At 37.1% G+C, this 19,809-nt stretch overlaps 2 protein-coding genes across 7 annotated transcripts in view; both read right to left on the bottom strand.

Moving 5' to 3' along the window:
• Positions 1 to 3,996: 3,996 nt before the first annotated feature.
• On the bottom strand, positions 3,997 to 19,269 carry cd151 (CD151 molecule). Of its 3 annotated transcripts, XM_062061075.1 has the most exons (10): positions 19,137 to 19,220; positions 18,811 to 18,834; positions 13,940 to 14,018; positions 10,451 to 10,642; positions 8,774 to 8,848; positions 5,283 to 5,303; positions 4,989 to 5,093; positions 4,756 to 4,905; positions 4,592 to 4,678; positions 3,997 to 4,510 (listed from the first exon to the last, which is right to left on the bottom strand). In XM_062061075.1, the coding sequence occupies exons 3-10, from the start codon at positions 14,015 to 14,017 to the stop codon at positions 4,451 to 4,453; spliced, it is 768 nt and encodes a 255-aa protein (XP_061917059.1). In that variant the 5' UTR covers position 14,018; positions 18,811 to 18,834; positions 19,137 to 19,220; the 3' UTR covers positions 3,997 to 4,450. The 3 variants fall into 3 exon arrangements, with proteins under 3 accessions (XP_061917059.1, XP_061917058.1, XP_061917060.1); XM_062061074.1 differs by lacking the exon at positions 18,811 to 18,834 and having other exon boundaries at positions 19,137 to 19,269; XM_062061076.1 differs by lacking the exons at positions 5,283 to 5,303; positions 18,811 to 18,834 and having other exon boundaries at positions 19,137 to 19,269.
• cracr2b (calcium release activated channel regulator 2B) overlaps positions 18,870 to 19,809 on the bottom strand; it is a 29,111-nt gene continuing 28,171 nt past the window's right edge. For all 4 annotated transcript variants that reach the window (XM_062061070.1, XM_062061071.1, XM_062061072.1 and 1 more), the window contains exon 18: positions 18,870 to 19,690. In XM_062061070.1, coding sequence (XP_061917054.1) covers positions 19,606 to 19,690 — 85 coding nt within the window. In that variant the 3' untranslated portion in view covers positions 18,870 to 19,605. The remainder of the gene's footprint in view (positions 19,691 to 19,809) is intronic.

The raw sequence follows: 19,809 nt of genomic DNA, 5'->3' as shown, positions 1-19,809 counted from the left end.
TCCGTTGCTGGTCTGCGGCGGGAGGTTAGGCTTTGATCATGGGTGCGATGCGGATGCAACGCGCCGCCACGGCGGATCAGCTACCCGCCGCCGTGGCGGATACGTTCCTGAGTGCAAATGGACGCCGATGCGGGTCCGTTTCGCGGTTCCGTTCCGGAAAGCGCGATACCTGCGCGGGGGATCCACCGCGGAGTGTTTTTGCTGTGTGGGTCTTCACCATACCTGGTTGTCCAAATTAGGCATAATAATGTGTTAATTCCACGACTGTATATATCGGTATCGGTTGATATCGGTATCGGTAATTAAGAGTTGGACAATATCGTAATATCGGATATCGGCAAAAAGCCATTATCGGACATCCCTAGTCAAAAATATTAAAGTTCGGTGATTTGGTAAAATTGCAAACAGCTAAAATGATGTACAAAGCAAACTATAACCTGCTACCAAAGATTGTACAACAATTCTTCTCAACTAAAGAGGAGAAATATAACCTTAGAGGAAAAAATAATTTAAAACATTTGTATGCACGTACAACACTTAGAACCTTTAGCATATCAATATGTGGAGTTAAATGATGGAATGGATTAAGTAATGAAGTTAAACATTGTACTGATATGATCCAGTTTAAGAGGTTGTTCAAAATAATAGTGCTTACAAAGTACAAAGAAGAAGAATTATGAGAAATACTTTCAACCTTATTGAAAATAAGATATTCTTCATCTCAGTATGTCAATAATGACTGAATTAATTCATTACATATTACAAAACTGTTGTGTATACTAATGCACAGATGTTATTTCATTATATAAAAAGGTCAGTAAATGATTCTATGTATTTGTAAACACTCTGAAGTGGGAAAGGGGTAGGATTAAATAAGCGTTGCTTCTTCTCCTTTTCGGACATGATGTAAAGTGAAATGATATGAAATTGTGATGTATTTTACTGTAAGTGTGTTCAAGTTCGAAATAAACTAAAAGAAAGAAAGAAATATACAGTATCGTATCTTAAAGCTTTTCACAAAAACTAGTTTACTTTTTCAGTAAATTTCAGTCACGTTTAAACACGACATTGCACTGGTTTTACAATGTGGCTTTCACACACAAGTTTATAAGATGGTCTGTACTCTGTACTGTATGAAATGATTAGTGAAATGCATTTTGGCAAGTCAACATACATTGTGTATACGAGTGGTTCTTAACCTGGGTTCGATGGAACCCTAGGGGTTCAGTGAGTCGGGCTCAGGGGTTCGGCGGAGGTCAAAACACACCCGACTCATCGTGTAAATACAAACTTCTCCCTATCGGCGTATTACGGATACGGCAACAGCAGAAGTCAGACTGATTTGCAGGTGTGTAATTTGTTGTGAGTTTATGCACTGTGTTGGTTTTGTTGTTTGAACAAGGTGATGTTCATGCACGCTTCATTTTGTGCACCTGTAAAAAAACCTGGTAACACTTTAGTATGGGGAACATATTCACCATTAATTAGTTGTTTGTTAACAAATTAGTAACATATTGGCTCTTAACAAGTCATTATTAAGTACTTATTAATGCCTTATTCGGCATGGCCTTATTATAACCCTAACCCTCTAACCCTGACCCTAACCAAATAACTCTAAATTAAGTCTTTATTACATATAATATGTTCCCCTAGTGTCCAAGTAACTCTAAATTAAGTCTTTGTTACTTAGAATATGTTCCCCTAGTGTCCAAATAACTCTAAGTTAAGTCTTTGTTACTTAGACTATGTTCCCCTAGTGTCCAAGTAACTCTAAATTAAGTCTTTGTTACATAGAATATGTTCCCCTAGTGTCCAAGTAACTCTAAATTAAGTCTTTGTTACTTAGAATATGTTCCCCTAGTGTCCAAATAACTCTAAGTTAAGTCTTTGTTACTTAGAATATGTTCCCCTAGTGTCCAAATAACTCTAAATTAAGTCTTTGTTACTTAGAATATGTTCCCCTAGTGTCCAAGTAACTCTAAATTAAGTCTTTGTTACTTAGAATATGTTCCCCTAGTGTCCAAGTAACTCTAAATTAAGTCTTTGTTACTTAGAATATGTTCCCCTAGTGTCCAAATAACTCTAAGTCTTTGTTACTTAGGATATGTTCCCCTAGTGTCCAAATAACTCTAAATTAAGTCTTTGTTACTTAGAATATGTTCCCCTAGTGTCCAAGTAACTCTAAATTAAGTCTTTGTTACTTAGAATATGTTCCCCTAGTGTCCAAATAACTCTAAGTTAAGTCTTTGTTACTTAGAATATGTTCCCCTAGTGTCCAAATAACTCTAAATTAAGTCTTTGTTACTTAGAATATGTTCCCCTAGTGTCCAAGTAACTCTAAATTAAGTCTTTGTTACTTAGAATATGTTCCCCTAGTGTCCAAGTAACTCTAAATTAAGTCTTTGTTACTTAGAATATGTTCCCCTAGTGTCCAAATAACTCTAAATGTAGTCTTTGTTACTTAGAATATGTTCCCCTAGTGTCCAAGTAACTCTAAATTAAGTCTTTGTTACTTAGAATATGTTCCCCTAGTGTCCAAGTAACTCTAAATTAAGTCTTTGTTACTTAGAATATGTTAATTCCCCTAGTGTCCAAATAACTCTAAATTAAGTCTTTGTTACTTAGAATATGTTAATTCCCCTAGTGTCCAAATAACTCTAAATTAAGTCTTTGTTACTTAGAATATGTTCCCCTAGTGTCCAAATAACTCTAAATTAAGTCTTTGTTACTTAGAATATGTTCCCCTAGTGTCCAAATAACTCTAAATTAAGTCTTTGTTACTTAGAATATGTTCCCCTAGTGTCCAAATAACTCTAAATTAAGTCTTTGTTACTTAAAATATGTTCCCCTAGTGTCCAAATAACTCTAAATTAAGTCTTTATTACGTAGAATATGTTCCCCTAGTGTCCAAATAACTCTAAATTAAGTCTTTGTTACTTAGAATATTTTCCCCTAGTGTCCAAATAACTCTAAATTAAGTCTTTGTTACTTAGAATATGTTCCCCTGGTGTCCAAATAACTCTAAATTAAGTCTTTGTTACTTAAATTATGTTCCCCTAGTGTCCAAATAACTCTAAATTAAGTCTTTATTACTTAGAATATGTTCCCGTAGTGTCCAAATAACTCTAAATTAAGTCTTTGTTACTTAGAATATGTTCCCCTAGTGTCCAAATAACTCTAAATTAAGTCTTTGTTACTTAGAATATGTTCCCCTAGTGTCCAAATAACTCTAAATTAAGTCTTTGTTACTTAAAATATGTTCCCCTAGTGTCCAAATAACTCTAAAGTAAGTCTTTATTACGTAGAATATGTTCCCCTAGTGTCCAAATAACTCTAAATTAAGTCTTTGTTACTTAGAATATGTTCCCCTAGTGTCCAAATAACTCTAAATTAAGTCTTTGTTACTTAAATTATGTTCCCCTAGTGTCCAAATAACTGTAAATTAAGTCTTTATTACTTAGAATATGTTCCCCTAGTGTCCAAATAACTCTAAATTAAGTCTTTGTTACTTAGAATATGTCCCCCTAGTGTCCAAATAACTCTAAATTAAGTCTTTTTTACTTAGAATATGTTCCCCTAGTGTCCAAATAACTCTAAATTAAGTCTTTGTTACTTAGAATATGTTCCCCTAGTGTCCAAATAACTCTAAATTAAGTCTTTGTTACTTAAAATATGTTCCCCTAGTGTCCAAATAACTCTAAAGTAAGTCTTTATTACGTAGAATATGTTCCCCTAGTGTCCAAATAACTCTAAATTAAGTCTTTGTTACTTAGAATATGTTCCCCTAGTGTCCAAATAACTCTAAATTAAGTCTTTGTTACTTAAATTATGTTCCCCTAGTGTCCAAATAACTGTAAATTAAGTCTTTATTACTTAGAATATGTTCCCCTAGTGTCCAAATAACTCTAAATTAAGTCTTTGTTACTTAGAATATGTCCCCCTAGTGTCCAAATAACTCTAAATTAAGTCTTTTTTACTTAGAATATGTTCCCCTAGTGTCCAAATAACTCTAAATTAAGTCTTTGTTACTTAGAATATGTTCTCCCCATACCAAAAACATATAACTTTGTCTTGAATTTGAAAACATTTTTATTTTTATTTTTCACTAAAGAAGGGTTCGGTGAATGCGCATATGAAACTGGTGGGGTTCGGTACCTCCAACAAGGTTAAGAACCAGTGGTGTATACTGTATAGTATATCGTTTTAAGAAATACCACAAAAAGAACAGCACTTTAAAAATACAGTATCGCCACACCAAGCTAATATTTGACAACTTCGACAGGATTATCTTTAATATGAAATAGTGAGAAAAATCATGTTTTGCATGAAGTGCTGCCCAGCAGCATAACAGAATCTTAAGTATGCATATTGTATTGATTTAAAAGTCCAACAGGATTGAAGAATAACTTAAGTCTCAAACCACACGTCCACGCTTTAAAAACGTCCAAAATCAGTATGGTTCATCTTCCAGCTTCTGGTAAAGGCAGCAAGTAAACATCATTCCAATAAGCTGAAATTAAAAAAAATAAACTTCAATGTTAGTTTAAAAGATAAATTGGTCATATTGGTTAAAAAAATTGAGGGACTTCACCTGCAAAATTGCAATCCCAATGCCCAATCCACTCAGAATGTAGAGCTGATACAGAATGAAGTCCTCTAACCTTCCAACACAGCCTCCCTGGCAGTACAGGAAGAGTAACAACACTTGTATCATTACGAGATGTACATTTCCAGGACATATGTGTCCACCTCCACCTTGTAGATGTTGGAGGGATGGTCCCTGCGGCCACAGAGGCTGCTGGGAGTCTTACAGCAGCTGACAGGAACGAGCTCCTCGTCCTGCGCAGCCTGCATCCAAGTGCTGTATCTCCAGTCGGAGGAACTGTTACTCCCGCAGCACTGGAACTGAGCGGTGAGAATTGACTTTGAATCTCATCAAGTTTAGTGAAAATGTCAAGTTGGTGAGTCTGCACATCTCACATGCACACCTCCTGATGGAGCTTGTCCACAGCATGCGTGACCCCGTCTTCTCCTGGTTGTTGGTATTTCTGCTGCATGGTCACCTCCAGGTTCTGTCTCAGCGCATCATCCAGCTGTGAAGCAGACACTACACATTAGCTCACAAACAATATAACATTCTTATTTAAACATCACAAAATCCAAAACAGGATGTCTTCAAGTTCTTTGGCAATTCTCACAATTTAATGTCTGACTTGAAGTGCTACAGTTCAAGCATTTCATATCAACGTGTCACATCATGTTGATATGAAATTGCAATTTACCTGATGGCAGAAAGGGAAACACTGGAGCAAGAAAAATAGGGGAAGAAAGACAGGAGTGAGAAAAAAACTGAACATCACGCCCAATGCAGATGTGCATGAAGGTACGTGCAGTCAGTATTTTATAGGCAGTTCTATGGTAAATACAAAATGAACACAAATGATAGGAAGCAGTAAAATAAAAAACATGCATGCAAAGTTGTGGCATGTAAAACTACAGTCGTGGTCAAAAGTTTACGTACACTTGTAAAGAACATAATTTCATGGCTGTCTTGAGTTTCCAGAACTTCCCTCTAGAACATGGGTGTCAAACTCTGGCCCGCCGTGTAATTTCATTTGGCCCTTAAAGGCATTATCAAATTAACATTAGAGCTGGCCCGCATTCACCGCTAATACTCATACTTGCCAACCCTCCCGATTTTCAGTGCCCCTCTCGAAAGTCTCCCGGGGCAACCATTCTCCCGAATTTCTCCCGATTTCCACCCGGACAACAATATTGGGGGCGTGCCTTAAAGGCACTGCCTTCAGCGTCCTCTACAACCTGTCGTCACATCTGCTTTTCCTCCATACAAACAGCGTGCCGGCCCCTGTCACATGATATATGCGGCTTCTACACACACATAAGTGAATGCAAGGCATACTTGATCAACAGCCATACAGGTCACACTGAGGGTGACGCATAAACAACTTTAACACTGTTACATATATGCACCACACTGTGAACCCACACCAAACAAGAATGACAAACACATTTCGGGAGAACATCTGCACCGTAACACAACATAAACACAACAGAACAAATACCCAGAACCCCTTGCAGCACTAACTCTTCCGGGACGCTACAATATACACCCCCCGCTACCACCAAACCCCGCCCACCTGAGCCCCGACATTAATGAACTAGCATCCAAGAAAAGATGGCAGGTATCTGGCTTGGGCACATCAGATTAGATCAGTGTGTTGCAAACTGAGCAGTAAAAAGTCCTGAATGGTTGATTTATTTATTGTTATTTTATTTTTAAATGTATTAGCCTGTGGAAAAGTTAATGTTGATATTTACCTCCGAAGGCTGCAAATAGAAAAGAGGCATTACATTTTTTATTTAAATTTTATTTAATATACCATTGACGTATTTTCGTTTGTTTTTTGAAAGTTGATTTTGCACTATTAAGTTATATAAGCGTTGCTTGTTCCATATTCAGTGTTAAAGCAAATCAGTGTAGCAAACTGAGCAATTATTAACGTTTTATTCATGCACTTTTTCTTGCTACTTCAAGGCTTGAATGTTTGATTCATTCATTATTGTTATTTTATTTTCAAATGTACTATTAGCCTGTGGAAAAAGTTTATTTTGATATTTACCTCAGAAGGCTGCAAATAGAAAAGAGGCATTCAATTTGTATTTAAATTGTATTTGATATGCCATTGATATTTTGAATTATTATTATTATTATTTGAAACAGGATTTTGCATGTCACTATAAAGTTATATAAGCCTTGCTTGTTCAATATTCAATGCAAAACTTGTTTGGGTCCCTATTAAAAGGTTAATTTGTTCAACTTTGGCCCGCGGCTTTGTTCAGTTTTACATTTTGGCCCACTCTGTATTTGAGTTTGACACCCCTGCTCTAGAAGGTCTTATCTTTGTCCATGTGATGTCAGATGAAACAAAAATTTAGCTGTTTGGCCACAATACCCAGCAATATGTTTGGAGGAGAAAAGGTGAGGCCTTTAATCCCAGGAACACCAATCCTACCGTCAAACATGGTGGTGGTAGTATTATGCTCTGGGCCTGTTTTGCTGCCAATGGAACTGGTGCTTTACAGAGAGTAAATGGGACAATGAAAAAGGAGGATTACCTTCAAATTCTTCAGGACAAGCTAAAATCATCAGCCCGGAGGTTGGGTCTTGGGTGCAGTTGGGTGTTCCAACAGGACAATGACCCCTAACTAGGGGTGTAACGGTACGTGTATTTGTATTGAACCGTTTCGGTACTCCGGTTCGGTTCGGAGGTGTACCGAACGAGTTTCCACACGGACATATTAAGTAGCGTAACGCACGTTGTGTAAACAATGCACACAGAGGCACAACACACGGCATGCTAGCAGCTAACGGGCTAGGATAGACTGACCATACGTCCTCTTTTCACCGGACATGTCCTCTTTTGCGGAGCTGTCAGGGCGGAGTTTCTTAAATGCCTCAAATGTCCGGCATTTTGAGTTAGGGTTGCGTGTATTTTCTATGTACGTTCAGTTCAGGGTTAAGAAGGGGTTAAAAACAAAACAAATTGTGCATGCAGCAGCATTGGTGAGGGAGAGCAGATACAGAGAGAGCGAGAGAGTTATGATAAACGTGCATTTTTCCATAGATTTATCACATTTAATTTTTTATTATCTACAGCAGGGGTGTCAAAAGTGTGCCCCGGAGGCCATTTGCGGCCCACAGCTAATGTTTTAAAGGCCCACGGCACATTCTAAAAATACTATTAAAATAAACAAAAACATAACAAAAGTGAAATAAATTTAGAAAAAGTTGCAATGTTGACTAATAAAACAAAGCTGTTTTTTTTCTTTCAAACTGTCATTGCTCCAAACATAATATTGAATCAAAATCAATGTTATTATGAATTATTGACCTATCCAAGGTTCCCATTACTTCCCTTCAAATATTCCACTAAGAAAAATATTTTTGGTGGAAGATTTTGCAAATTTGGTAAATAAATAACCAAAAAAATTATATTTTGTTGTTTTCTTACTGTACCGAAAATGAACCGAACCGTGACCTCTAAACCGAGGTACGTACTGAACCGAAATTTTTGTGTACCGTTACATCCCTACCCTTAACACACTTCAAAAGTGATAAAGGAATGGCTAAATTAGGCTAGAATGAAGGTTTTAGAATGGCCTTCCCGAAGTCCTGACTTTAACGTGTGGACAATGCTGAAGAAACAAGTCCATGTCAGAAAACCAACAAATTTAGCTGAACTGCACCAATTTTGTCAAGAGGAGTGGTAAAAAAAATTCAACCAGAAGCTTGCCAGAAGCTTGTGGATGGCTACCAAAAGCGCCTTATTGCAGTGAAACTTGCCGAGGGACATGTAAGCAAATATTAACATTGCTGTATGTATACTTTTGACCCAGCAGATTTGGTCACATTTTCAGTAGACCCATAATATTTATAAATAGTTGATTTATATAGGCCTATATAAATCAACTATTTATAAATACACATTAGTAGGCTAAATGAACCTCTTTAACAGACCCATAATAAATTCATAAAAGAACCAAACTTCATGAATGTTTTTTGTGACCAGCAAGTATGTGCTCCAATCACTCTATCACAAAAAATAAGAGTTGTAGAAATGATTGGAAACTCAGGACAGCCATGACATTACGTTCTTTACAAGTGTATGTAAACTTTTGACCACGACTGTATATGTTGGCAGTTACGTAAAGGCTGGAATTGAAAGGGTTTAGCACTCATGAAAGAGTTCACCTCTTGGTAGGTAATATAGGCCATGACTGCTGCAATGAGTTCCAGCAGGAACACGCAGAGTAACAGGACCAAATACTGCAAGAGAGATACAAAATATCAACAAATAGAGCGGGTCAGTCTTAAAATATCTAAAGACATTACCGTATTTTTCAGACTATAAGTCGCAGTTTTTTTTCATAGTTTGGCCGGGGGTGCGACTTATACTCAGGAGCGACTTATGTGTGAAATTATTAACACATTAGCGTAAAATATCAAATCATATTATTTATCTCATTCACGTAAGAGACTAGACCAGTGGTTCTTAACCTGGGTTCGATGGAACCCTAGGGGTTTGGTGAGTCGGGCTCAGGGGTTCGGCGGAGGTCAAGACACACCCGACTCATCGTGTAAATAAAAACTTCTCCCTATCTGCGTATTACGGATACGGCAACAGCAGAAGTCGCACTTATTTGCAGGTGTGTAATTTGTTGTGAGTTTATGCACTGTGTTGGTTTTGTTGTTTGAACAAGTTGATGTTCATGCACGCTTCATTTTGTGCACCAGTAAAAAAATATGGTAACACTTAAGTATGGGGAACATATTCACCATTAATAAGTTGCTTATTAACATGCAAATTAGTAACACATTGGCTCTTAACTAGTCATTATTAAGTACTTATTAATGCCTTATTTGGCATGGCCTTATTATAACCCTAACCCTCTTACCCTAAACCTAACCAAATAACTCTAAATTAAGTCTTTGTTACTTAGAACATGTTCCCCATACTAAAGAGTTACCAAAAACATATAACTTTGTCTTGAATTTGAAAAAAAACAACATTTTATTTTTCACTAAAGAAGGGTTCGGTGAATGCGCATATGAAACTGGTGGGGTTCGGTACCTCCAACAAGGTTAAGAACCACTGGACTAGACGTATAAGATTTCATGGGATTTAGCGATTAGGAGTGACAGATTGTTTGGTAAACGTATAGCATGTTCTATATGTTATAGTTATTTCAATGACTCTTACCATAATATGTTACGTTAACATACCAGGCACGTTCTCAGTTGGTTATTTATGCCTCATATAACGTACACTTATTCAGCCTGTTGTTCACTATTCTTTATTTATTTTAAATTGCCTTTCAAATGTCTATCCTTGGTGTTGGCTTTTATCAAATACATTTCCCCAAAAAATTTGACTTATACTCCAGTGCGACTTATATGTTTTTCTTTCTTTCTTTCTTATGCATTTTCGACCGGTGGGACTTATACTCCGGAGCGACTTATACTCCGAAAAATACGGTACTAGTATTACATAAAAAAAAGCCAACAGGAAGTTGTTCATCTGTTGCCATAGTAACAAGGTCACTAAGGTGGTTCCCATTATGGTCTGTATTACAGTGCATGTAGCCTCTGGCTGCGTCTGCGTGTCTGCTTCACACGGCCGCTTGTCATGCCCCTCATTCCTGTGTCATTAGTCACACTCTAAATGTAAACTTTTAACGACACGCCACTTGACTATCACAGCTACAGTTACTGTAGTGAGCTGCAGGGACACACACGGTCACTCAGGATTAACTTTCAATCCCCTACAGACCTGTGTGTGTAAACAGAAATTAGAACAGCCCTTTTTTGTCTGCTTCCACGTGACTGTGTGAAATAAAAAATACATATTTTTCTCGTACGCAGTCTCACCACAATCAAAAGACTCTTGTTCTCCGTCAGGGTGGCGCAGCATCCGATGATGCCAGTCACAATCACAATGACCCCGGCAGCGATCAGGATGTAAGCAGATGTTGAGTAGAAGCCAGAGTCGAGGAGATTGATGTAGTCGCTCTTCTCCACCACAGTCCACACACCCACGGCCACCAATGCACCCCCAGCTAGCTGAAAGAAGACCCCAAATTGAATGCCTTGTTCCTTTTTGAGCCTCGCTGTCAAATAAGCTGACAGAAAAAATAATCAATAGTGCACACTGCAAAAACTGAAATCTAAGTAAGATTAAATATCTCAAATAAGGGTGATATTTGCTTATTTTCTGGCTGATAAGATAATTCTTCTCACTAAGCAGATTTTATGTTAGAGTGTTTTACTTGTTTTAAGTGTTTTGGTCCTAAATGATCTCAGTAAGATACTACAGCTTGTTGCTGAGATTTTATGACTTATATTGAGTAAAACATGCTTGAAACTAGAATATCAACTGTTGCAAAGCTGTATCATCAACACTCACAAGTATAAAACTACTTTTTTAAAGTAATAATTTCTTACTTCAAGCATGAAAAAAAAAATCATGATTTTGACACAAACGTGTCTCATAATTAAAACAGATGACAGCCAAATGGATTTTGCTGTTTTATTTTCAATGAAACAATAGAAAACACGTACTCATATAGTAGTACAGTTGGCACAGTACAGTAAACTGACAGTTAATATTTAAACATTTAACATGTGACATTTCAAACAATTTTAAACGGAAATAATTCATGCACATTCAGATAATTTCTTCAAAATTACAATAAAAAAAAAACATTTGGCCGGGGGCCGGGCTGTATATATTGACTGAAAGAGCATGCACTTGGCGCGATGATGTCATGTTATCGATGGAAAAATGCATTTTTAGACAATATGATTTACCTGAGCGGCTAGGAGACCCCGAGAGTAACAAGCGGTTGCCTTGTTGCCTTTCCATTAAGAACAATAAATTAGTTTTTACAATAAGTAAATGTAATGTGTGTGTGTGTGTGTGTTTTGTCTCGTCTTGTCTTGTCTCAAAGTAACAGTGGTACTATTGTATTGTTAGTGTACAGGAGCTTTTCTTGTTTTTGTTTGTATAGTATTGTTCTTGTATTATATTGTTTAAGTTAAATGTGGAATGAGTGAGAGGGGTTGGGATATTATAAGCATCTGCTTCATCCAACCCCTTTTCAAGCCTTGCATAAATGTCTCTGCCAAAATGTTTTGTTGTACTGTGCAGGTTTGAAATAAATACTTCAATTCAATAATGCTGAGCGCACATCATTATGTCAAGATAATGGCAGTAGCATTTACTTAATTTAAGAATATTTTTCAACATATTGAGTAAAAAGGTCTCTTATTTTTTCTACCAAGAAAAGTGCACTTATTAGTGAGAATATACTTATTTTAAGGTATTTTTGGGTTCACTAAGGTTAGCTAATTTTACTTGTTTTGGAAAGTCTTGACAAGCCAAATTTTCTTGTTCTATTGGCAGATAATTTTGCTTAGTTCAAATAAAGTACCCCTCATTTTTGTATTTTTTTTCTTGTTTTTGAACACTGACTTTTTGCAGTGCAGTTGTGATTCTATCAGTATTATGCCATAATAGATTAATTGCAAATGTTACAGTACTATACATTTAAACAAATAACATGTCGTTTGCTTGATGTCTCAACACTTACATCTGCATAATCTCAAATAGGGGTGTGCCTATATAACATCTAGTCTCCCGATACGATACTGATATATTGGAGCCTTGAGTACCGTATTTTTCGGATTATAAATCGCTCCGGAGTATAAATCGCACCGGCCGAAAATGCATAATAAAGAAGGAAAAAAACATATATAAGTCGCACTAGAGTGTACCGTATTTTTTGGACTATAAGTCGCAGTTTTTTTCCATAGTTTGGCCAGGGGTGCGACTTATACTCAGGAGCGACTTACTGTATGTGTGAAATTATTAACACATTACCGTAAAATATCAAATAATATTATTTCATGGGATTTAGCGATTAGGAGTGACAGATTGTTTGGTAAACGTATAGCATGTTCTATATGTTATAGTTATTTGAATGACTCTTACCATAATATGTTACGTTAACATACCAGGCACATTCTCAGTTGGTTATTTATGCCTCATATAACGTACACTTATTCAGCCTGTTGTTCACTATTCTTTATTTATTTTAAATTGCCTTTCAAATGTCTATTCTTGTTGTTGGCTTTTATCAAATACATTTCCCCAAAAAATGCGACTTATACTACAGTGCGACTTATATGTTTTTTTCCTTCTTTATTATGAATTTTCGGCCGGTGCAACTTATACTCCAGAGTGACTTATACTCCTTAAAATACTGTATAAGTCGCATTTTTTTCTTTCTGCTGCTCGATTGCCGTTTTCTGCTGCATATTTCACTACGTCCAGCTTGTAACCTGCAGTATATGATTTCCTTTTCGGTGCCATTTTTGTTCAGCCTTTCTCATTTTTTATAATTTACCGCCAATGTTGAAATGATCCATTTTCAAAGGTATGGAAGTAGTAGCAGGTAGTATCTTTTTTTTCCCACAATGCACTTCTGCCCTGACCCGCCCCCCGCCAAATTTTTATTGGTTGACGTGTGTGTGTGACGATTGCTGATATACGCCTAGTCTCTTACGTGAATGAGCTAAATAATATTATTTGATATTTTACGGTAATGTGTTAATAATTTCACACATAAGTCGCTCCAGAGTATAAGTCGCACTATGAAAAAAACTGCGATTTATAATCCGAAAAATACGGTATTGTCTAATACTGACAATCTGTTACGACATCAACACAAACCTTAGTACATACTTTGAAGTGTGATTAAGAGAAATTACGCAGATTGATGGTAGGCATGAAAAACACTAACTTTAAGACAGATTTATGCTGTCTTTAAATTGAAATGGAGTGGTCACAATAATTAATTAAGTTAATCTAATGACGCAGTAAATTGAATGATGTGAACACATTTGTTACTGGAAACTTTCAAATAGGCTTCTGCCTTGGATACTTTGTGTAAGTAATATGCAACTATAAGTATTTGATACTTGTTAATGTTGACACACGTCAGGTTTTAGACCGCATTATATAAATTAGGACACTTCTTACGTATGTCTAGCTTGTGAGATATTGTTTGCTTAGCTGCTGTGTAGCTGCAAGCTCCTAGTAGCCCATAGCTTATAATGTTTACCATTCGTGAATGACCACTAAAATAAAAGAAAAGACCAAATAACTTGTGCTTATTGAAGGACATTAAGCTGTTAACTGTCTGTCCAGCTTTGCACAAGTAAATGTGCTGCAGGACTGTTTGTATCATTGATTTTACATGCAGGCAGTTATAAGTGCTGATATTGGACCTATATTTGATATTAAATATCGGATGGGGACACCCCCGTTTTCAAAGAATCCATCAAAGATGAACTTACCCAAAAAAGAATGTTGAACACAATGAGCAGATACTTCAGACAGATTGTCCCACAGTTGTTTTCATGGCTAGTTTCCATTCTAAAATAAAGAATCATTGAGAAGTGAGTGCCATGCCATGTTGCAATTCAGTTTGATAATAACAGAATTGGCTGACTATTAATAAAAAATATACAGTCACTTCTTTTAAACAGTGCACAATGGAGTTGTCCGATAATGGCTTTTTTGCCGATATCCGATACTCTGATATTGTCCAACTCTTAATTACCGATACCGATATCAACCGATACCGATTTATACAGTTGTGGAATTAACACATTATTATGACTAATTTTGTTGTGATGCCCCGCTGGATGCATTAAACAATGTAACAAGGTTTTCCAAAATAAATCAACTCAAGTTATGGAAAAAAATGCCAACATGGCACTGCCATATTTATTATTGAAGTCACAAAGTGCATTATTTTTTTTAACATGCATCAAAACAGGAGCTTGGAATTTGGGACATGCTCTCCCTGAGAGAGCATGAGGAAGTTGAGGTGGGCGGGTTTGGAATGAGGTGGGGGGGTTGGGGGTGTATATTGTAGTGTCCCGGAAGAGTTAGTGCTGCAAGGGGTTCTGGGTATTTGTTCTGTTGTGTTACGGTGCGGATGTTCTCCCGAAATGTGTTTGTCATTCTTGTTTGGTGTGGGTTCACAGTGTGGCGCATATTTGTAACAGTGTTAAAGTTGTTTATACGGCCACTGACTTAGAACTGGTGCGGACCAGGGGAATCCGACTGTTTAATTAAAACAAAGGGAATATACCCTCAGTGTGACCTGTATGGCTGTTGACCAAGTATGCCTTGCATTCACTTGTGTGTGTGAAAAGCCGTAGATATTATGTGACTGGGCCGGTATGCAAAGGCAGGTTTATTGGCGCTCTGTACTTCTCCCTACGTCCGTGTACACAGCGGCGTTTTAAAAAGTCATACATTCTACTTTTTGAAACCGATACCGATAATTTTGAAACAGATACCGATAATTTCAGATATTACATTTTAAAGCATTTATCGGCCGATAATATCGGACATCTCTAGTGCACAATAAACAATTTATTGACTGGAAATTAAAGGCACTAAGAAACATGGATAACTTTACCTTATTGCTAACGTATATATCATCAAAATGTATTCAGATGCTGTAATGTCCCAGCATGGAAATATGAAGTCGAGTTTAACAGACGTCATGTTTTTTTTTTGTACTCAAACTTCCCAAAGTGCTGTTGGGTATCTTCCATTTTGACTTTATTTGCTTCACCAGCCTGTCAGAAAATGCACTATACTGCCAGACACGTTTCAGGGATTTTTAGTCATCACATGGGTTAATTTGTACAAAATCAGATTAAAAACAATAACTTTGGCATTTTTAAAGTTGTTATTCATATTGTATTTTATTAGTTAGTAGTTTTTCTATTGATCCAATGTTATTTAATGTGATTTAATTTAGTTATTTTTATCTACGTTTGTCTCAGATGTTAGAGCTGTATCTTGCCATTGTTAGTTTCTGTGCCTTTTATTATATCTTATTATATATACACAGCACTTTGGTCCACTGTTTATTTTGTAAGTACTTTAAGAATATAGTTGGATTGGATTGATTATTCTGCATTGAAGTGATCATTTCGACAGCCCTACTTTATACATATGTACAGTCGTCTCTTGCCAAATCGCGCCTCAGATATTGCGACTTCATCACATTGTAGATTTTTTTTAGATATATATTTTTTAAGCATTCTTTTTTTTGTCACTACATTAAACAATTTCAAAAATAGACATGGCTAAATAAACTAAAAATATAAATACTACAGTAGTAGGCCAATAGAAAAGAACAACCAATCAGAGCGTGGTGTTCAGTATTGTGGACACTGATTGGCTCAATCTCAGGAAGCATTAAATGGTTTATAAATGGTAAATCGGCTATACTTGTATAGCGCTTTTCTACCTTCAAGGTACTCAAAGCGCTTTGACACTATTTCCACATTCACCCATTCACACACACTGATGGCGACCCATCAGGAACTAGGGTGAAGTGTCTTGCTCGAGAACACAACGGACATGACGAGGTTGGTAGAAGGTGGGAATTGAACCAGGAACCCTCAGGTTGCTGGCACGGCCACTCTCCCAACTGCGCCACGCCGTCCCCAGCATTACTACACTGGATTACAAAAAAAAAAGAGTGTAAAGGTGACTTAAGATAAGATTTCATGACTAGAGGGCTCACATAATGTTGAAAAACATATTGAGAAGGTCATAAACAGGTTTTTATGTTAAAGCTATGAAATTATTTGATGTATATTTAATGATTGAATAAGATTCATTATTGTATTGTGGTCATGTCCAATGTTCCCTCTAATTTTTCATGTGTGTGAGCAAACACAAAAACTCCCTGTGCATTGAGTGGAGACCATGTGAGCAACATCAGACGTGCACACTGTGGCTACACCAGCAGCACACCTGTCCCAAACCTGACTAAATAACAAGTTACATCTCCGTCCATCCATCCATTTTCTACCCCTTGTCCCTTTCGGGGTCGCGGGGGGTGCTGGAGCCTATCTCAGCTGCATTCGGGCGGAAGGCGGGGTACACCCTGGACAAGTCCCCACCTCATCGCAGGGCCAACACAGATAGACAGACAACATTCTCTTATTATTATAATCAAATGACAGTCATTTCCATGAGATTATTTTCTAATATAAGTGTTTAGGCCCACTTACAATGACAATAACAAAAAATATTGTTTTTCATGAACTGTGTACTTGTATTGTTTGTCTGGGTGGAGGTCCTGTTTTGGAAATAGTTTGTACCCCTTTCAGACATTGCATTTAGTTCCCATTAAAACATTCACATGTTGCACAATGAGATGTAAGCAGGGGATCATGTGTACATACCTGCAACTTCCTGTTTGTAAAAAATATATTTTTATTAGTATTTATTTAATATACTAACAGCATTTCATGATTAATATTTATAAATTAAGATTCCTAATAAATGACACTATAATAAGCACACATTTGATTGGTAAATCATAGTGTAACGACACTATGTGTGGTGTTGGAGTTGTCCGACTTTTTGTGTGGCTTTAAACGCATCACTGGCTAAGTGCCATATGTGCATGTGTTGGCGCAAGTGAGAAAGAGCGAGCGGTTGCTGTTGATATAACAAAGTTGCTTTTGGTCTGGTTTGTACAGCAGAAAATGACCACTTTCGCTAGATATCTTTTTTTTTTTACTGTGTGAGCAAACGCAAAAACTCCCTTAGCATTCAGTGGAGCCCAGGGCCAACACAGATAGACAGACAACATTCTCTTATTATTATAATCAAATGACAGCAGTCATTTCCATGAGATTATTTTCTAATATAAGTGTTTAGGCCCACTTGCAATGACAATAACAAAAAATACTGTTTTTCATGAACTGTGTACTTGTATTGTTTGTCTGGGTGGAGGTCCTGCTTTGGAAATCATTTGTACCCCTTTCAGACATTGCATTTAGTTCCCATTAAAACATTCGTATGTTGCACAATGAGATGTAAGCAGGGGATCATGTGTACATTCCTGCAACTTCCTGTTTGTAAAAAATATATTTTTATTAGTATTTATTTAATATACTAACAGCATTTCATGATTAATATTTATAAATTAAGATTCCTAATAAATTACACTATAATAAGCACACATTTGATTGGTAAATCATAGTGTAAGGACACTATGTGTGGTGTTGGAGTTGTCCGACTTTTTGTGTGGCTTTAAACGCATCACTGGCTAAGTGCCATATGTGCATGTGTTGGCGCAAGTGAGAAAGAGCGAGCGGTTGCTGTTGATATAACAAAGTTGCTTTTGGTCTGGTTTGTACTGCAGAAAATGACCACTTTCGCTAGATATCTTTTTTTTTTACTGTGTGAGCAAACGCAAAAACTCCCTTAGCATTCAGTGGAGCCCAGGGCCAACACAGATAGACAGACAACATTCTCTTATTATTATAATCAAATGACAGCAGTCATTTCCATGAGATTATTTTCTAATATAAGTGTTTAGGCCCACTCGCAATGACAATAACAAAAAATACTGTTTTTCATGAACTGTGTACTTGTATTGTTTGTCTGGGTGGAGGTCCTGCTTTGGAAATCATTTGTACCCCTTTCAGACATTGCATTTAGTTCCCATTAAAACATTCGTATGTTGCACAATGAGATGTAAGCAGGGGATCATGTGTACATTCCTGCAACTTCCTGTTTGTAAAAAAATTTAAAATAAAAAATATTTTTTTATTAGTATTTATTTAATATACTAACAGCATTTCATGATTAATATTTATAAATTAAGATTCCTAATAAATGACACTGGAATAAGCACACATTTGATTGGTAAATCATAGAGTAACGACCTGGAATGACACTTTGTGTGGTGTTGGAGTTGTCCGACTTTTTGTGTGGCTGTAAACGCATCACTGGCTAAGTGCCATATGTGCATGTGTTGGCACAAGTGAGAAAGAGCGAGCGGCTGCTGTTGATATAACAAAGTTGCTTTTGGTCTGGTTTGTACTGCAGAAAATGACCACTTTTGCTAGATATAATTTTTTTTACTAATGTTTTGGTGATGTGTTTATGGCCGACAATAAAGAGTTTTGCTCAGTAAAGTTATGGATGGAATTCATGTCCTCAAAGCGTCTTGACAGACGTTACAATATTTGAACAATGATGACGAAAACTGTTTTCTCTGTCGTGTCCGTGTGTCGAAAATTGTTATGCGCTTATTTTTTTATTTCATTTTGTGCGTGGCACAGATTTGCCGTGCGCAGAGGACGCTTGAGCAGTGCGCAATTGCACAGGGGCGCACCTTAGAGGGAACGTTGGTCATGTCCTGAAACCAACCAAAAACAGCGATTAACGAGGGACTACTGTAATTTAGACTTTTTATAGAATTGAAGCCTGAATTATTTGTTGGGGCTGAGCATCATAGACGTAGCTTATCAGCAAAAACTAAAAAACTAACCAGAAAATATAATGCTGTAAATATAAATACACAGAAAATGTGCTGTTCAAGACAAAAGTGCACATGTACAAGCGGTGGTCAAAGCAAAACACTTTCCTGCTGGGAGTTATTTTTAACTGTCGTCATGGAAAAACCTGCTCTTGCTTTGCAGTAAAGCCAAACGGTCCTACCTGATTCAAGATCACAGTAGCAACGTTTTCCTGGATCAGCCCAAAGTGGACGTGCTTCTACTCATGCAGGTAGCACTTTCACGTCTTGTTGACAGAAGTGTCCCACAGCAGTGTGTCCTCTTACAGCTGCTCCCTTAACTAAAGCACATGTCTGCCCCCGCCTGGCCTCTCTCACACACTGGAGGGCTTCAGGTGGCCAAAATGTGAGTGTGACTGGGAGGAAGCAGTCAGGAAATAGACTATGACAAGAAGGGTAAACCCAACTATATTTAACCGAATCAGTGTACAGAGAGCTTTACAGTAAACTCGCCTTTGAGCAAACAGAACATTACACAATGTGTGCGTGTTGTTAATCTCTGGACTTCACTGTCCGGGTGTGCAAGTGTAATTTTAACTTTTAACTCAGAACTGTCCCAACTAACGAACTGCAAGGGCAACAAAGTGTGCCCTTCTTAAAAACGTCCGCTGATCATGCACAGCAACCTCTTCGTGCGGCACACTGTGCCAGGGAAAGTGTGTCTTCACGTTGTCGATCAATCTGGGCAACCAACATCCTGGAATTAAAAAAAAAAAGAGATAAAATACACTCAGTGACTACAACATTAGGTACACCAACACAATCAAATTATGATGACACGTATAAAAGTGTGCCCTTATAAACATAATGCCTTGT

This window comes from Entelurus aequoreus, linkage group LG10, assembly GCF_033978785.1.
Source record: "Entelurus aequoreus isolate RoL-2023_Sb linkage group LG10, RoL_Eaeq_v1.1, whole genome shotgun sequence".
Classification (NCBI taxonomy): Eukaryota; Metazoa; Chordata; class Actinopteri; order Syngnathiformes; family Syngnathidae; genus Entelurus; species Entelurus aequoreus.
The sequence above is the reverse complement of the archived record's forward strand: the minus strand, read 5'-3'. Positions and strand labels throughout refer to the sequence as shown.